A 21401-nucleotide genomic window follows, 5' to 3' on the forward strand; every position below is an offset into this window, starting at 1 on the left:
TACTTAAGGCAGAGGGGCGGCGGCGGGCGGCAGCTGCTGCACGACTGCCCTGCGAGGAGCGGACGGGGCCGACACCCTGACCATGACCCCCCGCAGGCTGCTGCCGCCCCTGCTGCTGCTGGGCCTGCTGCTCGCTGCCCGCTCGGGAGCCGCCCTGGCGCGGTGCCCAGGCTGCGGGCAGGGGGCGCAGGCGGGCTGTCCCGGGGCCTGCGTGCAGGAGGAGGACGGGGGGCCGCCGGCGGAGGGCTGCGCCGAAGCGGGGGGCTGTCTCAGGAGGGAGGGGCAGCCGTGCGGGGTCTACACCCCCAACTGCGTCCCGGGACTGCAGTGCCAGCCGCCCGAGGAAGACGAGGCGCCCCTGCGGGCGCTGCTGCTGGGCCGCGGCCGCTGCCGCCGGGCGCGCGGGCCCCCGGGTGAGTCCCGCCCCGCCCCCCGCCCGGAGCCCCGCCCCTGCCCCACCCAGAGCCCCGCCCCCAGAGCCCGGCTCCGCCCGGAGCTCCGCCCCTAGCCCCGCCCCCAGAGCCCGGCTCCACCTGGAGCCCCGCCCATAGCCCCGCCCTCGCCCCGTAGCCCCGCCCCCAGAGCCCGGCTCCGCCCGGAGCCCGCCCCTGGCCCCGCCCCTAGAGCCCGGCTCCGCCCGGAGCCCCACCCCCGCCCCAAGCCTCGTCCCTAGTCCCGCCCCTAGCCCCTCCCTAGCCCCGCCCCCAGAGCCCGGCTCCGCCCGGAGCCCCGCCCCTAGCCCCGCCCTCGCCCTAAGCCCCGCCCCCATCCCGGAGCCCCGCCCCCTCGCGCGGGGGCTGCGGAGCGGGGTGCGGGAGACCCCGCGAGCCCCTGGTTTCTGCCCCGATGCTCCGTCTTCCTCACCCTGGGGAGGGGGCAGGTTTTAGGGGGCGAACGGGCCAGGGCGGGAAGCAGCTAGAAGCCTGGGGCGCGGCCGGAGGCCCTGAGGGTAAAGCAGGGAAATGTCTGAGCTCTCCATCTCTTTCCCCCCCTCTGTTTATTTTCCCTGGAAGGGAAAGGTGGGGCGGGAGGGGTTTCGGGTCAGGTCCTAGGCCACAGCATCTCAGCTCCTTCCCTCGACCCCAAGCCCCCCGAGCTGGAGAAAGGATCCAGACGGTGTTCCCAGCTTCCATTTGGAGAAAGAGGGAAGGGAACCCAGACTCCCAAATCCCGCGCGCACTGGGAAGTATCCCCCCTTCTCCCCTTAATATCAGGGTGTCCAAAGCACTTGAACGTGAAGTCTAGAACAGAAGATGCCCCAAACCCAGAATCGTTTCAGACTAGACTAGGGTCAGAGGGCAGGCTCTGGGGGCCTCCCGAGAAGGGGACAGAGGTGGGAAAGAAGGAATCTGCCAAATCAGGGTTACGAGCTGCTCAGAACCCTCCACCCACCCTACCCCACCCTACCCCAGGGAGGAAAATAGAAGGCTGAGTCATTGGGTGGGTGGGACAGAAGTGAGTCAGAATCCAGAAGATGGGGGGCAGCATGGGACAGAGGGAGGACAGGAAATGAAAGCAGCCCCCCCACCCCGGGGCACCCGAGCTCCTGGTTCCTTCCGAGGCAAGGGAGGAGATGGTAACGTGAAGTTTCTTTCAGTCCTGAATGCCTGGGTCCAGGCTGCTAGGGGTTGCCTGGGTGGGTCAGAGGAGGCAGTGGGAGCATGCGGGAGGTGGGGTGCTAAGTGGAGGGAATGAGGAGCGTGGTCTGAGAAGGGCGGAGGAAGAAGGATGCCCAGGGAGGCAGGGCTGCAGAGGGAATGGCTCTGGGGTGGCGGGGAGTAGGCAAGTGGGAGCAACTGTCTAGGTTTTGGGATCGGGACCTTGAGCAGAGCTCGTCTTTGGACACGGAAGAGGAGAGATGATGCCTTTAGGGGCCACAATATCTAATTGTACAGCTGGGCCAAATTCCAAGCAGTGCATACTTCCCTCCCTGCCTTTTCCTCACCCTGGCGTCCTGATTTATTTCCTCACCCCCTTCCATCCTGAGCTTTCCCCAAGCCGCTCAGACACCATGTGTGACACTTTCTCCAGAGCCAGGAGCAGCCCACAGGTTAGAAGCTCCTCATTCCCTGCGTCTTTGCAACCTGACCTCCGCCTGCCCCTGCTCCTGGGACCACTGGGGTTGAGCTGGGCTGAGCCATGGGGGACCAGAGAAGGGAGAGGACTCCGCTGCGGTGCCCCAAAAGTAATCGTCAGAAGCCTGGGAAGGGTGGGCTGAGTCACAGCAGGGTCACACGGGGGACACACATTCCACTTGGGTCCCTGCTAACCCCCTCCACACGCCTGGCTCTCCTGCCTCATCCCTCTGGCTTGGTGCACCCCCTGCCGGCTTCTGGAGGAACAGTCAGGTCTTTTCACCCCAAGCCCAAGGCCTCCCAATATATTTGTATTTGTCCTCCGTTCTGCTTTCCAAAGTGCTTCTCCCTTATAAGACCTAAGACTAGTCTGGGGGTATTGTCAGGAAAGGTCATATAACCCTTTGTCAGAGAGAGAAACTGAGGCCAGAAGAAGGTAAAGGTGGAGGCAGGTTCTAACCACCCTCATTTCCACTACTTGGAAAGACCTTCTCTTCCTCCCACTGCAGGGAGTCCGGGCAAGCAAGGCTCTCTTCCATTTGGTTCTGGTCTTTGACATCTGATTCTCGGACTCTCCCTTCCTCGTTCCTCTTGTGGCTGTAGGGGAGAATCCTAAGGAGAGCAAACCCCAAGCAGGGACCACTCGTCCACAGGATGTGAACCGCAGAGACCAACAGAGGAATCCAGGGGCCTCTACTACTACTTCCGGCCGGCCCAATCCTGGTGGTGTCCAAGATGCTGAAATGGTGCGTGTGCGGCTGGCAGAGAGCAGGAGGGGTGGGGAGCCCCGGACATTCCCATCCGAGGCTGTCGCCTTGAGCTTGGAGAGGTTTCCCACGTGGGTCCTGGAGCCTGACTATGGGGGGAGCCAGGGGGCCATGTCCTGGAGGCTGCAATGGTTCAGAGTTGCCTGCTGTCCCTTTTCCCAGGGCCCGTGCCGCAGACATCTGGACTCAGTGCTACAGCAGCTACAGACCGAGGTGTATCGAGGGGTTCACACCCTCTACGTGCCTAATTGTGACCATAAGGGCTTCTACCGGAAGCGGCAGGTGAGGCCCCTCCTCTCCCCTCTTCGACCTGGTCCAGCAGGAGGCTCCTGCCAGGGATGGGGCCAGGGGAGCTTATAAAGGGGCATAAGGAAGACACTGCCCCTGCCTTCAAGATCTCCCAGCTTTAGGGCCCACACAAACGTAGAAGAGGAGCCAGACCGCCCAACTCAGGAACGCCTAACTCGGAGGTTCACATTTATGAGGTGGCTCAGAGTCACCTAGGGGCTGAGAACAGGCCAGTCTCTGAGCCTACCGCAGAGTCTGAGGATTTGCATTTCTAACACAGCCCCTAGTATTTTGAGAACTAGGGTTCTGGTCTAGAAGAATAGGCCCAGTTTAGTGGGTAGAGAAGAGGGGAGCAAGAGAAGGGAGCCCAGAGAGCCTCCCTGTCCTAAGGGTTCTCAGATGTTTCTGCATATTACGACGGCGGGGGGGGGGGGGGGCGGGGGACACAGCCCATCCCCACCCATGGGCCCTCGTGTCCCTCCTGCTGGAGCCTCAGCGCTGCTGCACCTCTGATCCCTGTGCCTCTCTCCCCAGTGCCGCTCCTCCCAGGGGCAGCGCCGAGGTCCCTGCTGGTGTGTGGATCGGATGGGCCAGCCGCTGTCGGGGTCCCCAGATGGTGATGGAAGCTCCTCCTGCCCCCCTGGGAGCAGTGGCTAAGCCTGGGGGCAGGGCTGGGGGCACTGCCCGGCCAGTGGAAGGAGCACGGGGCTGTCCTCTTGGGTCGTTTGTTGAGTGACGAGTAACTCGGAGCCCTAAGCCCCACACTCCACCTTCAGGCCCCCCCCACTACCCCCCAACCCCCAGGACCCTGCACATGGAAAGATTGTTGGTGTGGGCTTGGGGTGTCAATAAAGCTGTGTTGGGGGTCTCTGGCCTACGTCTCTGAGTCCACCTCTCACATCTGTGGAGCCCCTGGCCCCTCTGTCTCCCCCCTTCTGCCCCCACCCCCAAGCCCGCAGTGCAGCTCTCCTTCCCTGTGGACTGCTTGCTGGCGCTCCTGTGGCACTTGGAATGCAGGAGACAGACAGTGGCAGAGGTTTCCAGCCCTGGAGCCTCACCTAACACCCACCAGGGAGTGGGAGCAGGGGAGACATGGAGGCCGTGGCCTCTGTCTGAGTTTGTGACCTTGTTTCTAACACTAATATTTGGACACAACGGGAGAGGGGAGAGGAGGGATTAATAGTTAATCCCCAGCAGGAACCCAATCAAGAGGAACTCTCAAAGCATTTACCTTTCTGCTACATCCTCCTAAAAGGGGAAGGAAATTCTTACTTATCAAGTCCCTCCCAGGGGCCAGACCCTGGGCCGTGTGTTTTTATGTGGATTACCTCATTTTGTGCTTACAATAAGCTTGTGAGGTAGGGACTTTTGCCCCTGTTTGTTCAGAGGAGGAAACTGTGGCTTAAAATATTTGGGTCACTTGCCTGAAGTTACACAGCCGGGAAATGACCGAGGGAGGATTGAAATCTTGTTCTTCCATCTGTGCCAATGCCTGGCGTCCCCCAGGCACTGAGTGCTCCTTTGGCCTCCTTTCTGCCTACGCGCTAACCCAAGCAGGTGTAGGGAAGAGCTGCCGCCTAGGGGCCCTGGCGCCCAGCACTTCCTGGAGGGGCCGCAGCGTCACCTTTGTCACAGGTGTCAACCCCATCAGAACATGAATCACATGCATGGAACACATCTTATCTCGTGGTCTAAGGGAGCTGAGGGCACCTGATGATCCTTCAGCCTGCGGGGAAGGAGATCCAGCAGGCAACTCAGGCTAGGCGATAAGCCCCAGGGAAGCCCAGGCCCCCGCCCCATGACACAGACAGGTGCAGAGCTGCAGAGCCGCTGTCTCCGCTGTCCCCGTGGGAGGGGCAGCTCACTCAGCTAGGCACCTGTGTGGCGGGTTGGTCTGTTGGGGGTTAGTGACCATCCCCGGGGCAGCCAGCAGAGCGGAGCCTGTAGCTGAGAAGCGTCACCCTCCGACCGGATAACCTATCTGTGCTCCCTGGAAGGACTTTAGTCTTTGGAGCTGATGAGCTGAGTGAGATAAGAGTTTGGCAGCCTGCGAAGGAGGGGAGGGAGCACTTCACTGCCGTCTGCTGCCCAGTCGGGACACATCATGGAGCCAAAGGCAACCCGGCTGCGGAGGGGAGAAGGGCCGAGAGGAGAGCAAGAGGACCGGCCCTCTGGAGAAGGTGAACCCCCCCTCTGGGGGTGCAGAGAGCTGGGGGGTGCTGCAGGTGGGGACGCACCGCGGAGAGGGCGCTCCTGCAGGCTCGGGAGGCTTGGGAAGGCAGCCGCTGCCCCTGCCCCTCACTGCCCAGCCAGGAGAGGGAAGTGGAGAGATGCTCAGAGCTGGGGCCCTGCCTTATCTGGTGGACTCTTTCACCCCCCAACCCCCAACCCCGTCACGGGGGTGAACGGAGTAGCTTCCTGTTTCCCAGCTAGTGTCATCAGGCTCCCAGTGGCCTCCTCATCCCCTGCAGTATAACTTCCTCTTCTGATGGCCCCCCACGATGCTAGATACTCCACTGGTTGGGGGCGGGGAGGCTGCTGAGCTTGGTCTCAGAAAACATTTCCTGGACATAGGATGCTTCTGGGTCCAGTACGGGGCAGCAGAGGCCTGACTCCTCCCCCTTGGGTGTGCCCTTTGACCCCTCCTCCTAGGAAGCACCGAGAAGGATAGAGGCCTGGACTTGGTGCAATGGACACGACATATGGAGGTGAGGAGGTCAGAGGTCAAGGTGGACAGGTCTTGGAGCAGAGGGAGGGAGTAGGGGCGAGGACTGGCTCGGCAAAGACGATTTGTTCTTGGGTTCAAACCCCTCAGATCAGGTTGGAGCCAAGGATTAAGATGGAGGGGTTCGAAATACAGGTCAGCAGGGCAGGGGCCAAAAGTCAGCCAGTGAACAGACTTCTGTTAGTGGGACCAAAGGGCAGGAGAGGGAAGGCCGAGGACAGGGAGAGGACAGCAGGGTGAGGGATGGCAGGCGGTCGGCATCCAGACCCTGGCGCTGGAAGGGTCTTTCCGGGTTCCCCCCCTGCTGCCCTGGGAAGCCAGAGAGAAATAAACTGCGGGGCGCGGTGGGGGCCCGGGCACGGGCTGTGCTTGTTCACCATTCTGTCCCCAGCACTTAGGACCTGCACCCAGAGAAGCTCAGTAAGCATACGGGGAAGGAGAGGAGAGCTGGCTGGCTGGGGAGACAGCGGGCCCTGCCCTGCTTTGTCCTGTAGGTTGTGAAGACACAGTTGCTAGAACATGCACGGGGACAGCTGACAGAGCTGCTGGATCGGGCCATGTGGGAGGCCGTACGGTCCTACCCGCCGCAAGGCGGACCTCTGCCCTCCACGCCTCCAGATTCCTTGAGCAAGTAAGAGCCTGAGGGACTGGGGCCTGGGGAATGGCTGGAGCAGGCTCCTCTCTCATGAGGCTTGTGAGCCGTAATGTCACCTCGCACCTCCTTTGCCAGCACTGACATGACCCCCACGTCCACCTTCTCTCCTCCGCCCTGATCGCTTCTGCCTGCCTGACACTGACCTCCACCTCTGGCCTTGTTCTGTCCCGGCCCTGACCTTCCACTTGGTCCTGCCCTCTGGGGGCCCTCACTCTGACCTTCCTCTGCTACTGCCCTCGGCTCCCAAGTCCTGACCCTTTGGGTCCTGACCCGAACAACTGTCTTCATTCAGGGGCCGGGAGCCATCCCCCGGGAAACGGAAAATTTTCATCATCCGGAAGTCCCTGCTCGAGTAAGTCCACATCAAGGACAGGGGGTGGGAGGAAAAGAAAGAGCTTTGGCTGGGGGTCCAGAACCCCTCATTCCTACTCCTCAGGTTCTAGGTGTTTGGAGGGAAGACTTGGAGAGGGTTTTTTTTTTTTTTTAAGATTTTATTTATTTATTCATGAGAGACACAGGGAGAGAGGCAGAGACACAGGCAGAGGGAGAAGCAGGCTACATGCAGGGAGCCCGACGTGGGACTCGATCCCAGGTCTTAGAGAGGTTTTCTAACGTTTGGTTTTCCCACTTCCCCCGGCTGTGATTGTGGAAGAAAGGCCCCAGCACGAAAAGGCTCAGCCATGTCCCTGCCCTTAGCGACAAGTTCCCAATCGCTAGTCCCCTACCTCACACGTGTACAGTGCTGGAGCTGGTCAGCACGACCTCGAGGACCCTCCTACACCGACACTCGGGCCCCTGTCCCTGCAGTGAGCTGATGGAGGTGCAGCATTTCCGCACCATCTACCACATGTTCATCGCCGGCCTGTGTGTCTTCATCATCAGCACCCTGGCCATTGACCTCATTGATGAGGGCAGGTAGGACACCTCCCGCCTGGGATAGGCACATAAATCAGACCCCCAAGTCTCCAGCGTCCCACTTGCCATTGGCCAAATGAGTACAGGCCCCCTGCTCTTTGATCCTTTGATTATTGGACACACATCAACGTTGCCTCCAATGATCTTCCCAGCTAAAACTCATTCTTAGACTTCTTCTTCCCACAGCCTTTTAACAGTTTTGAGAGTTTCCCTCCAGCGCATTTTCCATGTCTTGGCATCCACATGTATATAAGAACCAAGAGGGGATATGTTGTGGGGTTTTACATAAGTAAGATACCCACTCCTTAACAATTTACCTTCCTATCTTAGAGATTGTTCCATGTCAGCCCATTGTTATTGATGACTGCAGTCTGGCACGCCAGCTTTGGTCTTTTCCTAAGGGACATTTAGGTGGTTTCCAATTTTTCACCATTACAAACCATACGGCCTTAACATGAGCAAATAAAAACACCCAACAACCTACTTTCTACTAACTCCCGTCTACAGCTATAAACACTCCAAAAGAACACCACTAACGAAGATCGAGGCTAAATTCTAAATACCTCATATTCTAGTAATACCTGCGGCATACGAAGCTCTGAGCCCTCCTGCGCCACCGTAAGATGCAGAGGGCTCTAAAGGTCATTCATGAGCAAGCCCGTCCCATGATTGAGTCTTTCCGGCAACACCTTGTGCTGCAAGTGCGGGACAACAGAGGTGCACCTTGAACACCTTCAGATATGGGGCGCTGGAACCCTTAGCAAAATGCCTGGGTTTACCTTCCAAGAGCTCTGACTGCAGAGGGAGGGGACAGGGGTGGGCCACACATTGGTCTACGTCGTTTCTCCCTCTCCATTCCAAGGCTGATGCTGGAGTTTGACCTCCTGATCTTCAGCTTCGGACAGCTGCCCCTGGCGCTGATGACGTGGGTGCCCATGTTCCTCTCCACCCTGCTGGTGCCCTACCAGGTCCTGCGGCTGGGGGAGAGGCCGCGGGCCAAAGGGGCCTGGGTGCTGCGGGCCGGCCTAGGCTGCGTGCTGCTGGTGGCCCACACCGTGGGGCTCTGCGCCCTCCCGGTGCTCGTGGCCCTGAAGTACCAGCTGCCACCCGCCTCCCGCTGCATCCTGGTCTTCGAGCAGGTGACCCGACGGGGCGGGGCTGGGCGGGCCCCAGGGAAGGGGGGCTCTGGGGGTTGGGGCGCTCTGCAGGCTCCAAGGAAATGCGCGGCTGGCTTTGCGGGGAGCCGCAGGGGTTGGCTGGCCCGAGGCCCCGCCCTGGCCTCGCAGGTGCGCCTTAGCCCTGGGCTCATCCCAGCAGCTACCTGTTAGGCTGTGAGACTGTCCCACGAAAAGATAAAGTCCGGGCTTTGACCGCATAGATCTTGCAATCTGCCCGCCTCCCTTCCCTAAGCGAGGCACAGAGATCCTGAAGTCATCACAGCCCCGCAGCAGCTTACCCTCCCTTCCGTTCCGTCTCAGGTCAGGCTCCTGATGAAGAGCTACTCCTTCCTGAGAGAGGCTGTGCCCGGAACCCTTTGTGCCAGAGTAGGTGAGGCCTTGGGTGGCCCTGCTGTGAACTCGGGCCTTTAGGCTGTTGGAGTGAACCAGCGGTTGGGAGACTCTCATAGAAGCTTTGACTTCCTAAGGCCCTGTTGCCCCCAGGGCAGATCCCTGGCCTCCAGCTGGGCTCTGTGGGCCGCAGTCTTTGGGCGTTCTCAGGTCCCGCCTCTGAGATGTGGCGCCTCTGTTGCCCGGGACTTCTGGCACTTTCCAATGTCCAGGACTAACTTGGAAAGACCCAGGGTATGAGAGCCTTATCTCAGGAAGTCAGAACAGAAGGAGAGAAAGAATGTGTGGTGGAACTTGTGGTGCCTCATGAAGCTCCGACCACAGCAGGTCCTGCACCAGAAAGTTAGGGTGCAATGGAAGCAAGAGTGTCGAAGAGCAGCTTCAGCTCCTGCCTAGTCTCCCCTTCCCCAGCAAGCCTCCAGATCCAATGCCAGCCGCTCACCCATCCCCATCCCCTGAACCCCTGTCCTATCCAGCCCTCCACCCACCAGCCCCAGCCCTTCCCCAGCCTCCATCATCACCCCCTTCCTTCCCCCCTCACTGATGGCTCCCTCTCACTCCTCCCCAGGTGAGGGCATGCAGGCCCCCAGTTTCTCCAGCTACCTCTATTTCCTCTTCTGCCCCACGCTGATCTACAGGAAGACTTACCCCAGGTAAGACCTGCACCTCTTTTCCAAATGCCCAGGCCCATCAGGGACCTGGCCCTTCTATTTTCCTCTCTCTGAGGTCTTTGGCCTCACCCCAGACACTGGCCACTTTCTCAGGAAGCATCCCATAATTAAAACGGGAAGTAACTGGCAGGTAGACTGCCCCTTCTCCTTTGCACAACCCATGGTGACACGAGAGTGACCAACTGTCCCGGTTTGCCAAGGACTGTCCCAGCTTTAGTGTCGAAAATCCTACCCCCTGGGAAACCTGTCGGCCTGGAGCAAACTCCTGATGGTTAGTCACTTTAGTTGACACTGGAGCTAAAAATCTGTCTGCCGTGTCTATTACGGAAGGTTCCAAAGTGTTCTAGACCCTTACCTCCCAGATAGTCCTCCCAAGGCCTGAGCAATTGAGGGAGCTTCGGGGAGGGGGCCCTAGAACCTGTACCCCAAGCGGGCAAGGAACAAAGTAAAAGGACGAGAAACATCTTATCCTCCTTGCTGCTGCAGGACACCCAACGTCAGGTGGAATTATGTGGCCAAGAACTTTGCTCAGGTCAGAAGATGGGGTAGAAGGACAGACTTGTGGTGGCCGAGGGGGCATTTCTGGGAGGGAGGTGAGGAGGCCCGGGGAGGGAGGAGGTGGGAGGGTGGTGCTAAGGTAAGAGGAGGTGGGTGCTGGGCCCGAACCAATTCCAGAGCGGAGGGGCAGCTGCGTGACGCCTCCCAAGTGTGTGTCCCCCCCTCTGCACCCCCAGGCCCTGGGCTGCGTGCTCTACGCCTGTTTCATCCTGAGCCGCCTCTGCGTTCCTGTCTTTGCCAACATGAGCCGGGAGCCCTTCAGCACCCGGGCTCTGGTGCTCTCTATCATGCACGCCACGTTGCCAGGTACGCGGCCGCCCGAGGGCAGGGCCGGGAGGGCTGCAGCTGGTGGAAGGTTTCCTGGCCGGGCCGCCTCCCTCCCCTCGCTCTTTCCCTTCTGTCAGGTTCAGCGCCTCCTGCCTCAGAACCTCTCCCACGGGTGCCCCCCCCCCCATTGCTCATTGCCAGGGCCTCAGGTCGGCACCACTGCACTCTCGCTTTCCACGTGGGCGTCCTCACCTGTTCCCTTACCCCTCCAGCGCTTCCTTTCCCGCCTGCCCTGACGCTGCCGCCCGCAGGAACCGCCCTCCTACAGGTTATCATTCCCCACCCTTGGCCTGGCATCCAAAGCCCCCCAGCTGGTCTTCTCATCCTACCACAAGCTCTGCTCTTCCCTTTTTTTTTAAAAAAAAAGATTTTATTTATTTATCCCTGAGAGGGGCCGAGACACAGGCAGAGGGAGAAGCAGGCTCCCTGCGGGGAGCCCAGTGCGGGACTTGATCCCGGGACCCTGGGGTCACGCCCTGAGCCTAAGGTAGAGGCTCAACCGCTGAGCCCCAGCGCCCCTCCGCTGTTCTTGAGCCGCCTGCTCCTTTGCCCCCAGGCCTTTGCTCGCTGGGTCCCTCAGCTTGGAAGGAAGGAAGTTAAACCTCATTTTCCTCATTTTCTCATTTTCCAGCCGTGAGATCTGATCCCTTTTTGTTTGTTGTTTTGTTTTGTTTTGCTTTGCTTTCTGATCCCTTTTTGGAGGCCTACACGGAGTCCTCCTCATCTAGGAATCCTGTCAGTGTTAGCCTTCCATCACCTCGACCTCCCCCTGCTCTGGCCTCCCAGGTGCACCCACGGCTACCATGCTTAGCTCCCAGCACATCCGACCCTGATGCACGGTTCCATATGTCTCTGCCTCTGTCTGTCTCTCCCTCTCTCTCTCCAACCACTCTGTGAACTCCCAACGGTCAGGGACTTTGGGGTTCATCTCTGCATCCCCCACATCCGCCATGGGATTCATGAGCAGATGGACGGAGTAATATGCATGAATCAATGAGTGACTAATAAATGGTTGGTGGGGAGTCGGGGCCCTGGTTGCTGATGAGGGCCCCTCAGAGCTTCCCGGGGGATCCAGGTGGGCCAGGCTGACCTGCAACCCTTGTCCCCACTCACCAGGCATCTTCATGCTGCTGCTCATCTTCTTTGCCTTCCTCCACTGCTGGCTCAACGCCTTTGCAGAGATGCTACGATTTGGAGACAGAATGTTCTATCGGGTGAGGCCCAGACCTGGCTGCATGGGAGCTGGATGCAGGGAGGGCTGGGGAGTGATCTGGGGAGGATGGTAGCTCCACTGGGTGTCACCCCAGCTGTGCTGTCAACCTCCCACATGAGAAACGCGCTCCTCCAGGTGTGGCTCCAATGCCAGCCCTCCACCCCCTGACCAGTTAAGGCTAACTGCCTTTGTGTGCTCGGTGCTTTGGAATCCTCTTCTCCTGAGAGGGGGTGAAGGAGGGAGGGCGGGCCCCAGGTCCTGAAGAGGCAGCTGGAGAGTGCTTGCTGTCTGTCTTCTGCCAGAGGCCAGCCCTTGTGGAACACTGGGACAGGGTAGGGTGCAAGAAGCAGGGAGGAGCGGCTGGGGCCTGGAAGAGTCAGGACCCTGATGCTCTCCTCCTTCCCTCTTCCCCAGGACTGGTGGAACTCGACGTCCTTCTCCAACTACTATCGCACCTGGAACGTGGTGGTCCATGACTGGCTGTACAGCTACGTCTATCAGGACGGGCTGTGGGTACGGGCTCTGAGGACCCCTGGGCCCCCACAGTTAATGGAGCCTCTCCAGGACATTCTCCCTCCTTCTGTCTACACCACCTACCTTTTCCAGACCTAGGGGCCCCCTGACTCCCTCTACCTTCTTCTACCCAACCCAGTGGGCAGAAAATCCTCCTTATGGTCTAACTTCCTTCCTTCCTGAGCCTTAACTCCGCCCCTCCGCAGAACATTCCTCTTCTCCTTAGCCTTCTAAGGACCCTGCATATAGTAAGTCTCAGTTGCCAAGACTTTCCACGTACGCAACCTGCACAGTGCCCCTGAGAAGCAAGTGTTGTTATATCCCCTTTTAAAAATTGCACGAAAGGCCCAAGAGCTAATACAGTGCTCTAAAATAAGCCAATTCGACCCCTCAAATACCATATTCTATTCCGTTGTGCTGTACACTCTCCTGGCTTCCTTGAGGAGGGGGCTCTGTGGGGGTCTTGGGGAGACTCACCCCACCCCCCCACCCCCAGCTCCTTGGTGGCCGGGCCCGCGGGGCGGCCATGCTGGCTGTGTTCCTGGTTTCTGCAGTGGTCCACGAGTACATCTTCTGCTTTGTCCTGGGATTCTTCTACCCTGTCATGCTGATACTCTTCCTTGTCATCGGAGGTGAGCTTGGCCTCTGCGCCACTGGCCTCTGTGTGCCTCTCCAGCCAGAGGGCGGAGCCCGGAGTCCTGCTCCTGGAGATTCCACCCTTGGGCGACGGGGAGCTTGGGAACAGGGGGGAGGCAGCAGGGATGTAGGAGAAGATTTCTGGCTGCAGAGGAGCATCTGAGCGGGGCACACACGGGGGGCAAAGGGGAGAGCTGGCGTGGGGCTGCCGGGGTTAGCATGAGACCCAAGATGCCGACGTATGAACCGAGGGGGCCTGCTTTTTTAAAAAAATTTTTATTTACTTATGATAGTCAGAGAGAGAGAGGCAGAGACATAGGCAGAGGGAGAAACAGGCTCCATGCACCGGGAGCCCGACGTGGGATTCGATCCCGGGTCTCCAGGATCGCGCCCTGGGCCAAAGGCAGGCGCCAAACCGCTGCGCCACCCAGGGATCCCCCGAGGGGTCCTGCTTTTACATGAGCCCCTTAGAGCACCGCGTGTTGCTGGAGCCGGGCTCAAGACCTTGCCCCGTGCTGCCTTCCTGTCCCATCTCCCCCCAGCGCCCTGGGATGGGAGGCAGCCAGGGAGACAGGTGTCTGGAACCGGAGTAACAGCCCTTCCTCCTGCATCAGGGCTGATGAACTTCATGATGCATGACCGGCACACAGGCCCCGCGTGGAATGTGCTAATGTGGACCATGCTTTTTCTGGGCCAAGGCATCCAGGTCAGCCTGTACTGCCAGGAATGGTATGCTCGGCGACACTGCCCCCTGCCCCAGGTAAGGGACCACGACCCTCACTCAGCTCCCCATCCGGAGGGACACACCCCCCTCCCCAGCAGCCAGCCCTCTGTTGTTACCCAGTTCAACCCCCCGGGTCTGGGGCCAGGGCCTGGTGTGGGGGTGACGTGCTCTGGTATCTCAGATGTGTAGGGTGGGTACAGGAGGGAATTCATGCATGGTTCACCCTTCTCTGGCACAGACAACCTTCTGGGGGCTGGTGACACCTCGATCCTGGTCCTGCCATACCTAGAGGTCAGGGCACCCTCATTGCCCAGATGACACCACCACGTTCCTCTCAGCCTGCAAAGCCCGGGACCGTGGCTCCTCTGCCCGCACTCACAGACCTGGCTCCAAGCCACGGGGGCCTGGCACGCATGACCCCACCAGGGAACTCCAGGAACTGCCATCGGTGGACCTGTAGGACAGCTGAGCACGGACTCAGAATGGTGGTGGCTCTTGAGCCGCCAGCCCCCTCCGCTGGGCACAGAGCCCCCTCCTACCTCATGACTGCCCAGACTTGAGAAAACTTGAAGGATCTTCCAGATTTGGTGAAGGCAGGGTGACCAGAGAAGCCGGAGCCCCTAGGTCTGAGAAGGGCTTGGCCCGCCCTTTATATGGCTTCCAATACAGTAATAAACTCCGTGTCTCTTTTTATTCATTCATTCGTTTATCCTTCACTCATTGTTTGTTGAAGGCCCGCTCTTGGCAGGCACGACAGATGGACTGAAGAGTTGTGCCCGCGGAGCCAGACTTGCAGGTGGAGGGCTGAGGGTCTTGGATGCCCTCCCCTCCCCTAAACCCAACCTCACCTTCCCTTCCACGTCTCCTCCTTCTTCAGCTCACATTTCCACAAGCCCTAATCCTTCTGCTCCCAGCAACCTCTGGCGCATTTGGAGAGGGCACCCCGCAGGCCTCCTTTCCCTCCGCAGACCCCGGAGAGAAACTGCCTGCACAGACCCGAGGCAATTATTTTAACTTCATGAGCCACGGTTTCCACAGCCATAAAGTGGACCTTAAAATGAAGAGTGTCCTGACTGTATGCGTCCAGAGAGTCAAAATATTCGTGTTCATCACCACTCCGGAAACCAGACTGTGGTCACTGTAAGGAGAGGATCGTCTCTGTCCTCCTTACACAGGTCCCCCACGCAACCTGGTGCTGGGAAGACATTTAGATCAGGAACCTTTCAGGGACCTAAGCCCCAAGGGACAGAGACCAAACCAACCAGGGTCACTAAGAGAAGCATGGGTGCTTCTTTTTTTTTTTTTTTTAAGATTGTGTTTATTTATTTGATAGAGAGAGAGAGAGCACAAGGAGGGGGATTGGCAGGCGGAGGGAGAGGGAGAAGCAGGCTCCCCGCTGAGCAGGGAACCGGACCCAGGGCTCAATCCCATGACCCTGGGATCATGACCTGAGCTGAAGGCAGATGCTTAACCAACTGAGCCACCCAGGCGCCTCCTTTTTTTTTTTTTTTTAACATGTTAACAATACGTATGGATATCTTGCCACGTCTATACTATAGATCTGCTTCATCACTTTTAATTACCACATGGAATTACATGGCGTGTATATACTAGAATTTATTTAACTAACTGCATACGTGTCAATTGTTTCCAATATTTTGCTCTTATAAAGAATTCTGTGGGCAGCCCGGGTCGCTCAGCGGTTTAGCGCCGCCTTCAGCTCAGGGCGTGATCCTGGAGTCCCGGGATCAAGTCCCACGTCGGGCTCCCTGCATGGAGCCTGCTTCTCCCTCTGCCTGTGTCTCAGCCTCTCTCCCTCTCTCTGTGTCACTCATGAATAAATAAATAAAATCTTAAAAAAAGAAAAAGAATTCTGTGATGAACTCCCTCTTGTATATATACACATCCTTGTGCATTTTCCTACAGGAATTTTCTAGAAGCAGAATTACTGGAACATTGGGCCGTATTACTTTCAATTTTATATACATTGCCAAACTTCCCTCTGGAAGGTTTATCTTTTTTAAGATATTATTAAAATACGAAGTTTAAGGCATACCCTGTGAGGAGCTGATATATGTATACATTGCACAATGGTTACCACAAAAAGGTTAGTTAGCACCTCCATCCTCTCACAGCATGACCGGCGTGCGCGTGTTTGTGCGCGTGTGTAGTGATAACATTTGAGATCTTCTCTCTTAACAACTTTCAGGGGATCCCTGGGTGGTGCAGCAGTTTGGCGCCTGCCTTTGGCCCAGGGCGCGATCCTGGAGACCCAGGATCGAGTCCCGCGTCGGGCTCCCAGTGCATGGAGCCTGCTTCTCCCTCTGCCTGTGTCTCTGCCTCAATCTCTCTTGCTCTCTGTGTGACTATCATAAAAAAAAAAAAAAACTTTCAAACACATAACCCAGTATTAAGTAGAGTCACCACGCGTACGTTAGCTCCCGGAACTCACGCCTCTTACAGCTGGGAGTTTATGCCCTTTGACCAACATCTTCCTTTTTTTAAAAAAATATTTTATTTATTTATTCATGAGAGACAGAGGGGGGGGGGGCAGAGACCCAGGCAGAGGGAGAAGCAGGGTCCATGCAGGAAGGCCCATGCAGGACTCGATGCCAGGACCCCAGCATCATGCCCTGGGCTGAAGGCGGCACTAAACCGCTAGGCCACCCGGGCTGCCCAACCAACACCTTCCCATTTCCCTCCTCCTTGGCACCTGGCAATCATCAATCTACTCTCTACTTCTATGATTTGACTTTTTTAGAGTTTACATAGAAGTGAAAACATCCAGTATCTTTCTCTTTTCTCTACTTGATTTATTTCACTTAGCACGACGCCGTCTCTCATGAATAAATAAATAAAATCTAAAAAAAAAAAAAAGATGTTTTATTTTCCTGGTACTTCTACCCAGAGAAGAGAGACCTTTAGACTGCCTCCCACCCCAGGTTGGGCTGAGAGGGCACAGTGCTCAGGGTCCGAGGTACACTTAGGTGTCTGTCCAGCTTCGTGAGCGCTTAACGGCAGGAAACTTGGCCAAGCGCCCTGCTCACCGCAGGCTTTTTCTCCCCGTTGTCCTCCTCTATCTTGACTTCTCTATCCTCTAACCAAATTTTTGCTTGAGTATTTTTCTCAGGTGAGATAAAAGATTGATATACTCTTTAGAGCTCAAATATCCTTCCTTTGCCCTGACAGGTGAGAGCTTTTCCGGCAGGGGATGAGGTCCCCGGGCAGCCGATCCTTTTCTCTCACTGTCCCCACGTTTAGTTTCTCGTGCTGCAGGTGAAGAGTCCAGGGTCAATTTGATTCTTTTCTCTCTATTTTATTTTTTTTTTCTTTCCTCTTTATACAGAACTTGCTCTTTCTGTCTAGAAACTTGAAAATGTTTTTCTTTAATCTTGGAATTCAGAAGTTTCCTGCTTAGATGTCTGTTTCTTCTTTTCTTTCCTTCTTTCTTTCTTTCTTTTTTCCTTTTTTGTGTCTGCCTGTGTCCTTTCGGTCTGCAAGCTCAGATCTTTCAAGTCCCTGAAGTATTTTTCTATTTTTAAATTCTTGCCTCTCCTCCATCTATGCCTTTTTGTTCTTTTGGAGCTAATATATTTGAATGTTAGGACTACTGGATCTCTTCTCCAAGTCTCATATTTTCCTCGTTATTTCCATCTCTGTATTATTTGCTCCGTGCTTGGAAATATTTTTTCCACTTGTTCTTCCAAGCCACTAATTTGAGCGTCAGCAGTGACCAGACCTCTCTCTTTCGATGCATACACTAAATTTTTGGTTGAAATAACATTTCTTTAGTTCCAGAAAATTTGTTTTTTTGTTTTGTTTTGTTTTGTTTTGTTTTGTGGGGTTTTTTGTACACTCCTCGAATCTCTAAGTGCTCCTAGTATTTTCTGAAACTGTCTTACAACTCTTCAGTGGTTCCTGTGCCGTCTGGTACGCAGGAAGAGCAGCCACGATGACCTCATCCCTGTAAAGCCAGGGTCCTCTGAGTCATGTTCTTGCAGGATCGCCCATGGTCCTGACCTCTGCTTAGGGGCTCTCCAGAGCTGGTCTCTAGACTCCTACACGGTGAGAGTGAGGAAGCTCCTCACCAGGTCTGCTCATTAGGCCTTCCCCTTACTAACTCCAAGTTCAAGCGATCACTTGCACACCGTGCCCCTGGCCCCAGCAGCAAAATGGTTAAGGAGAGTCAGGTGCTTGGAGATGGGATGGAAATTCCCTTAAAACGGTGGCTGTCAAATTTGAGCAGGCCCTCAAATCGCCTCCAGGGCTCGCTGGGAGAGATGCTGAGCCCCACCCCAGGAGTTTCTGATTCATTAGGGCTCGGGCATGGCCTGAGATTTTGCACATCTAACCAATTCCCAAGGAACGCTGATGCTGCGGGTCTGGGAACCCCACTTTGACAACCACTGCATGAGAATACACGAAACCAAGCTGTCCTCCTCCTTCAAAGTTACACGGTTTTTTTGCGGTAAGGAAATTAATCCAACGTCAGGGAGGTATTGTCTCCTCATTTTACGTTGGGTTCTTCAACTTGTTCATAGTCCTGAGGCTTGTCCGTGACGGGGCTCCATCCAGGCCCCCTCACCCACTCACCAAAGCCCCCGAGGGTGCTTCGCTGCCCTGACTGCTGGTGTGAGAAGCGGGGAGTGGCAGAGGGCCAAGGACGCCTTTGGGCTGCACCAAAGTGGAGTAGAGGTGGGCCAGGCCAGAAAGCCTCCTCCTGCATAGGCTCAGGACCCCCGGTACCCCTGTTTTACCCTGGTATCCGGAGGGTGGGAGCAGAGCTTCCCCAGCTCTCCCTCCGGGTCGTCAGTGGGGATACAGGGTGGGAAGCGCCCCGAGTGAGGGTACCCGTGTGAGGCAGGAGGACGCTGCCGCCACCTTCCCACCCAGCAGGGCTCTCCTCCTGGGCTACGAACCACCTTGTCTTCCTGTCTGGGGTCTCCTCGCTGCTGCCCTATCTGTACCCCTCAAACTCTATGCCCATCCTCTGCCTCAAATACCTTCTCTTCACCCCTTTGATTTTTGTCTAGTCTTTTCTCCAAATCTCCTTGCTTGTCCTGGGATCCCCATATGACAGCCACTCCCCTCTTCTGTGGTCCCCTCTTCCTAATCTGTGCTGGCCCAGTGGTCTGTGGCCTCCATAACATCTCAGACTCCACTAGTTGGAGTTCCTCCTTCCCACGGTAGTCCTCCCTCGCTCTACTGCTGGGGCACCCCTCCTACACACACACTCCACAATTCTGAAACACAACTCAAATGGGCATTCCAGTGATGTCCAGTGATCCTATTAATCTCGAGGACTCCTTTTCCACTCTCCAAAAGAACAATTTCATTTCTTCTCTCTTTTCCCACCATCCCTCTCCAACTCTATAGGTCACCCAACAACACACACACTCCCCAGCTTTCCTCACTCCAAGTTCCTCCTATGAGCTGCAGGAATTTGCCCTCTTCACATCACAGGCCATTCTCTTGCCTCTCACACCTCAAACGCTAAGTCTCTCTTAGGGGTTCCAGGCGCCACCCCCTCCTTTCTTCTCTCTACCACATGCCATTAGCACCCATGTATGCTCCTCTACTATGTCCCATCTCCAGCTTTCCCCTCCTCACCCCACATCCTCATCAAGCTGTCCCACTTCTCAGCTGCCTGTCATAACCAAACTTCTGGAAAAAGTTGTTTGCTCACTATGGCTGTTTTCTCACCTCCTTTTACTTTTGTGCTAGTCATGGGTCTACAAAGATGTCTCTTCCTAGTTTAGTATGGCCATTACTCCAGCACCCATCCCTTCCTGTCATCTCCTTTCTCACTGTAGGGATCCACTCTAGTACATGACAAATCTCTCTGTATTCTTGAAAAATACGGTGCTGTACTTTACCTTTTTAATTTATATCAAGTAATTTATGCTATAAATCTCATTCCACTTTATTCATCACTGTTTTAAAATATAGAAATGGTGCTACTTTAAATATGTAATTTTCTGCTGATACCTGTGTAGTATTCCATCATATATATATGTATATGTGTGTATGTATATATATATATATATATATATATATATATATATATATATACTACTTTTTAAAAATTATTTTAGAGAGAAAGAGAATATGCACATGTGCAAGTTGGGGAAGGGGCAGAGAGAGAGAATCTTTAAGCAGATCCCTGCTGAGTGTGGAGCTCCACATGGGGTTGGATGTGAGGCTTGATCCCACAACCTTGAGATCATGGTCTAAGCAGAAATCAAGAGTTGAATGCTTTACTGACCAAGCCACCCAGGTGCCTCAAACTCTTTTCTTTTCTTTTTTTTTTTCTTTTCTTTTTTTTTTTTTTTTTTAATGTATTATAGTCACAGAGAGAGAGAGAGAGAGAGAGAGGCAGAGACACAGGCAGAGGGAGAAGCAGGCTCCATGCCCCGGGAGCCCGATGTGGGATTCGATCCCGGGTCTCCAGGAATGCGCCCTGGGCCAAAGGCAGGCGCTAAACCGCTGCGCCACCCAGGGATCCCCCTCAAACTCTTTTCTAAAGTTGTTTTTGGGGTCGCCCAGGTGGCTCAGTCAGTTAAGCATCTACCTTCGGATCAGGTCATGATCCCAGGGCATTGGGATTGAGGCCCACATTGGGCTCCCGGCAGTAGGGAGCTTACTTCTCCCACTCTGTCTCCCTCTGCCCTCCCCACCCTGGTTTATGTGTTCTCTCTCTTTTTCTCTCTCTCACATGAATAAATAAAATCTTTTCAAAAATTGGTTTTGGCTATTCTAGATCCCTTGTATTTGCATATGAATTTTAGAATCATCAATTTCTACAAAACCCATGCTGGGATTTCTATAGAGATTACACTGAATCTATAAATCAGTTTGGAGAGAATTGACTTCTCAGCAATATTAGGGCTTTTAATCAATAAACATTGTATATCTCTCCATTTAAGTCTTTTTTTAAAAAAAGATTTTATTTATTCATGAGAGACAGACAGAGAGAGAACCAAGCTCCCTGTGGGGAGCTCATTGCAGGACTTGATCTCCTGCAGGACAGGAGTCTTTGATCTCAGGACTCCAGGATCACAACCTGAGCCAAAGGCAGATGCTCAACCCCTGAGCCACTCAGGCGCCCCTCCATTGAGCCTTTTTTTTTTTTTAAGATTTTATTTATTTATTCATTAGAGATACACAGAGAGAGAGAGAGGCAGAGATACAGGCAGAGGGAGAAGCAGGCTCCATGCAGGGAGCCCGATGTGGGACTCGATCCCAGGTCTCCAGGATCACACCCTAGGCTGCAGGCGGTGCTAAACCGCTGAGCCACCCGGGTTGCCCCCTCCATTAAGTCTTAAATTAATTAATTTCTCTTACCAATGTTTTTTAGTTTTCAGTGTGTGGGATTTGCACATTTTTCATCAAAGTTGTCCCTACATATTTCTCTCTTCTTTCTTGATGACATTATAAATGATATTGTCTTCTTTTTTAATTTTTTTTAATTTTTTTTTTATTTATGATAGTCACACACAGAGAGAGAGAGAGGCAGAGACATAGGCAGAGGGAGAAGCAGGCTCCATCCACCGGGAGCCCGACGTGGGATTCGATCCCGGGTCTCCAGGATCATGCCCTGGGCCAAAGGCAGGCGCTAAACTGCTGAGCCACCCAGGGATCCCTGATATTGTCTTTTAATTTCAACTTCCAATAGTTTGTCACTGGTGTACAGAAATACAATTAATTTTTGTATATTGATCTTGTATCTCACAAGCTTGCTAAACTGGTTCCAGTAGCATTTTCAT

The 21401-nt window shown here is 55.3% G+C and overlaps 2 protein-coding genes across 3 annotated transcripts; both read left to right on the forward strand.

The window, feature by feature from the left end:
• IGFBP6 (insulin like growth factor binding protein 6) lies at positions 1 to 4007 on the forward strand. Its single transcript, XM_041735404.1, has 4 exons — positions 1 to 413; positions 2679 to 2821; positions 3005 to 3124; positions 3665 to 4007. The coding sequence occupies exons 1-4, from the start codon at positions 83 to 85 to the stop codon at positions 3785 to 3787; spliced, it is 717 nt and encodes a 238-aa protein (XP_041591338.1). The 5' UTR covers positions 1 to 82; the 3' UTR covers positions 3788 to 4007.
• An 840-nt stretch (positions 4008 to 4847) lies between these two features.
• SOAT2 (sterol O-acyltransferase 2) lies at positions 4848 to 14332 on the forward strand. 2 transcript variants are annotated; one of them, XM_041736943.1, is made up of 15 exons: positions 4848 to 5310; positions 5705 to 5838; positions 6350 to 6486; positions 6803 to 6862; positions 7318 to 7425; positions 8288 to 8564; positions 8904 to 8973; positions 9562 to 9646; positions 10151 to 10196; positions 10399 to 10528; positions 11666 to 11763; positions 12177 to 12275; positions 12772 to 12907; positions 13526 to 13671; positions 13874 to 14332. In XM_041736943.1, the coding sequence occupies exons 2-15, from the start codon at positions 5833 to 5835 to the stop codon at positions 13922 to 13924; spliced, it is 1449 nt and encodes a 482-aa protein (XP_041592877.1). In that variant the 5' UTR covers positions 4848 to 5310; positions 5705 to 5832; the 3' UTR covers positions 13925 to 14332. The 2 variants fall into 2 exon arrangements, with proteins under 2 accessions (XP_041592877.1, XP_041592876.1); XM_041736942.1 differs by having other exon boundaries at positions 5783 to 5838.
• Positions 14333 to 21401: the final 7069 nt, after the last annotated feature.

This window comes from Vulpes lagopus, chromosome 21, assembly GCF_018345385.1.
Source record: "Vulpes lagopus strain Blue_001 chromosome 21, ASM1834538v1, whole genome shotgun sequence".
Classification (NCBI taxonomy): Eukaryota; Metazoa; Chordata; class Mammalia; order Carnivora; family Canidae; genus Vulpes; species Vulpes lagopus.